At 47.4% G+C, this 841-nt stretch overlaps 1 protein-coding gene across 1 annotated transcript in view; it reads right to left on the bottom strand.

Moving 5' to 3' along the window:
* The window catches only part of RRP7A (ribosomal RNA processing 7 homolog A), a 3,597-nt gene extending 3,440 nt beyond the window's left edge, over nucleotides 1-157 (bottom strand). Inside the window, exon 1 of the mRNA XM_027680088.1 lies at nucleotides 83-157. Coding sequence (XP_027535889.1) covers nucleotides 83-134 — 52 coding nt within the window. The 5' untranslated portion in view covers nucleotides 135-157. The remainder of the gene's footprint in view (nucleotides 1-82) is intronic.
* Nucleotides 158-841: the final 684 nt, after the last annotated feature.

Below are 841 nucleotides of genomic sequence, written 5' to 3'. Positions count from 1 at the left end.
TGCCCGCCGCTGTCCCGAGCCCCTCATCCGTGTACCCCGCCGGCCCCGGTCCCGGTGCTCCCCGCTGCCCCAAGCCCCTCACCCGTGTAACCCGCCGGCGCCGCTCCCGCCACACGCTCCGTGGCGGCCGCCATCTTCTCTCCGCGAGAGGCGGGCGCGGGGGCCGCCGGGACATGTAGTCTTCAGCCGCGGCGCCGCGCTGCTAATGGCGGCTGCGTGTCCCTCGGGCCGAGCAACACCTGCCGGGCGCAGGGACTCGCCGCATTCCCGAGGGTCGAGTTCACCTTTCCGTAAAAACAGTGTAAAACGCAGGCACTTAAGCCTAGAGAGGCAAATAGATCTTAAAGATATGTAAAAACATTCAAAGACAATTGTTTTTTAAAGACTCTTGTTACTCAGGAAAATTTAAAAAAAATCACCGTTTACAGAGGAACTTGTATTTATGACTGAATGGAAGAGGACTACTCCAAAAATAAGATACTGAAGCAAGACTAATGTACGCAGTGACAAAACATGAAATGATGTGTAGAGTTGACCCAACCAAATATCCAAGTTAATGAACATTATCAGAAGGAATGGTACATGCAGAAGCCATGAAAAGATACCAAACTTGCACATTGTGGTATCACTTCAGAAGTCATCACATTTTTGAAAAAGGAAAAAAAGAAACACCATTACAAATTACCTACCACCTGTCCTGGCCAGTTGTTTCATTTAATTACTAAATTAATGCACATTAATTTAGTGCAGGCAATCAGTATTTCATATGCAAGTTTATAATCTCTATCAGCCCAGGGGAAGAAAAAACAATGAAAAACAAAACAAACAAAAAAAAACCAAC

This window comes from Neopelma chrysocephalum, unplaced genomic scaffold (assembly GCF_003984885.1).
Source record: "Neopelma chrysocephalum unplaced genomic scaffold, ASM398488v2 Primary Assembly neopelma1_59, whole genome shotgun sequence".
Lineage (NCBI taxonomy): Eukaryota > Metazoa > Chordata > Aves > Passeriformes > Pipridae > Neopelma > Neopelma chrysocephalum.
Note: the sequence above shows the minus strand (reverse complement) of the source record. Positions and strands in the feature narration are given on the sequence as shown.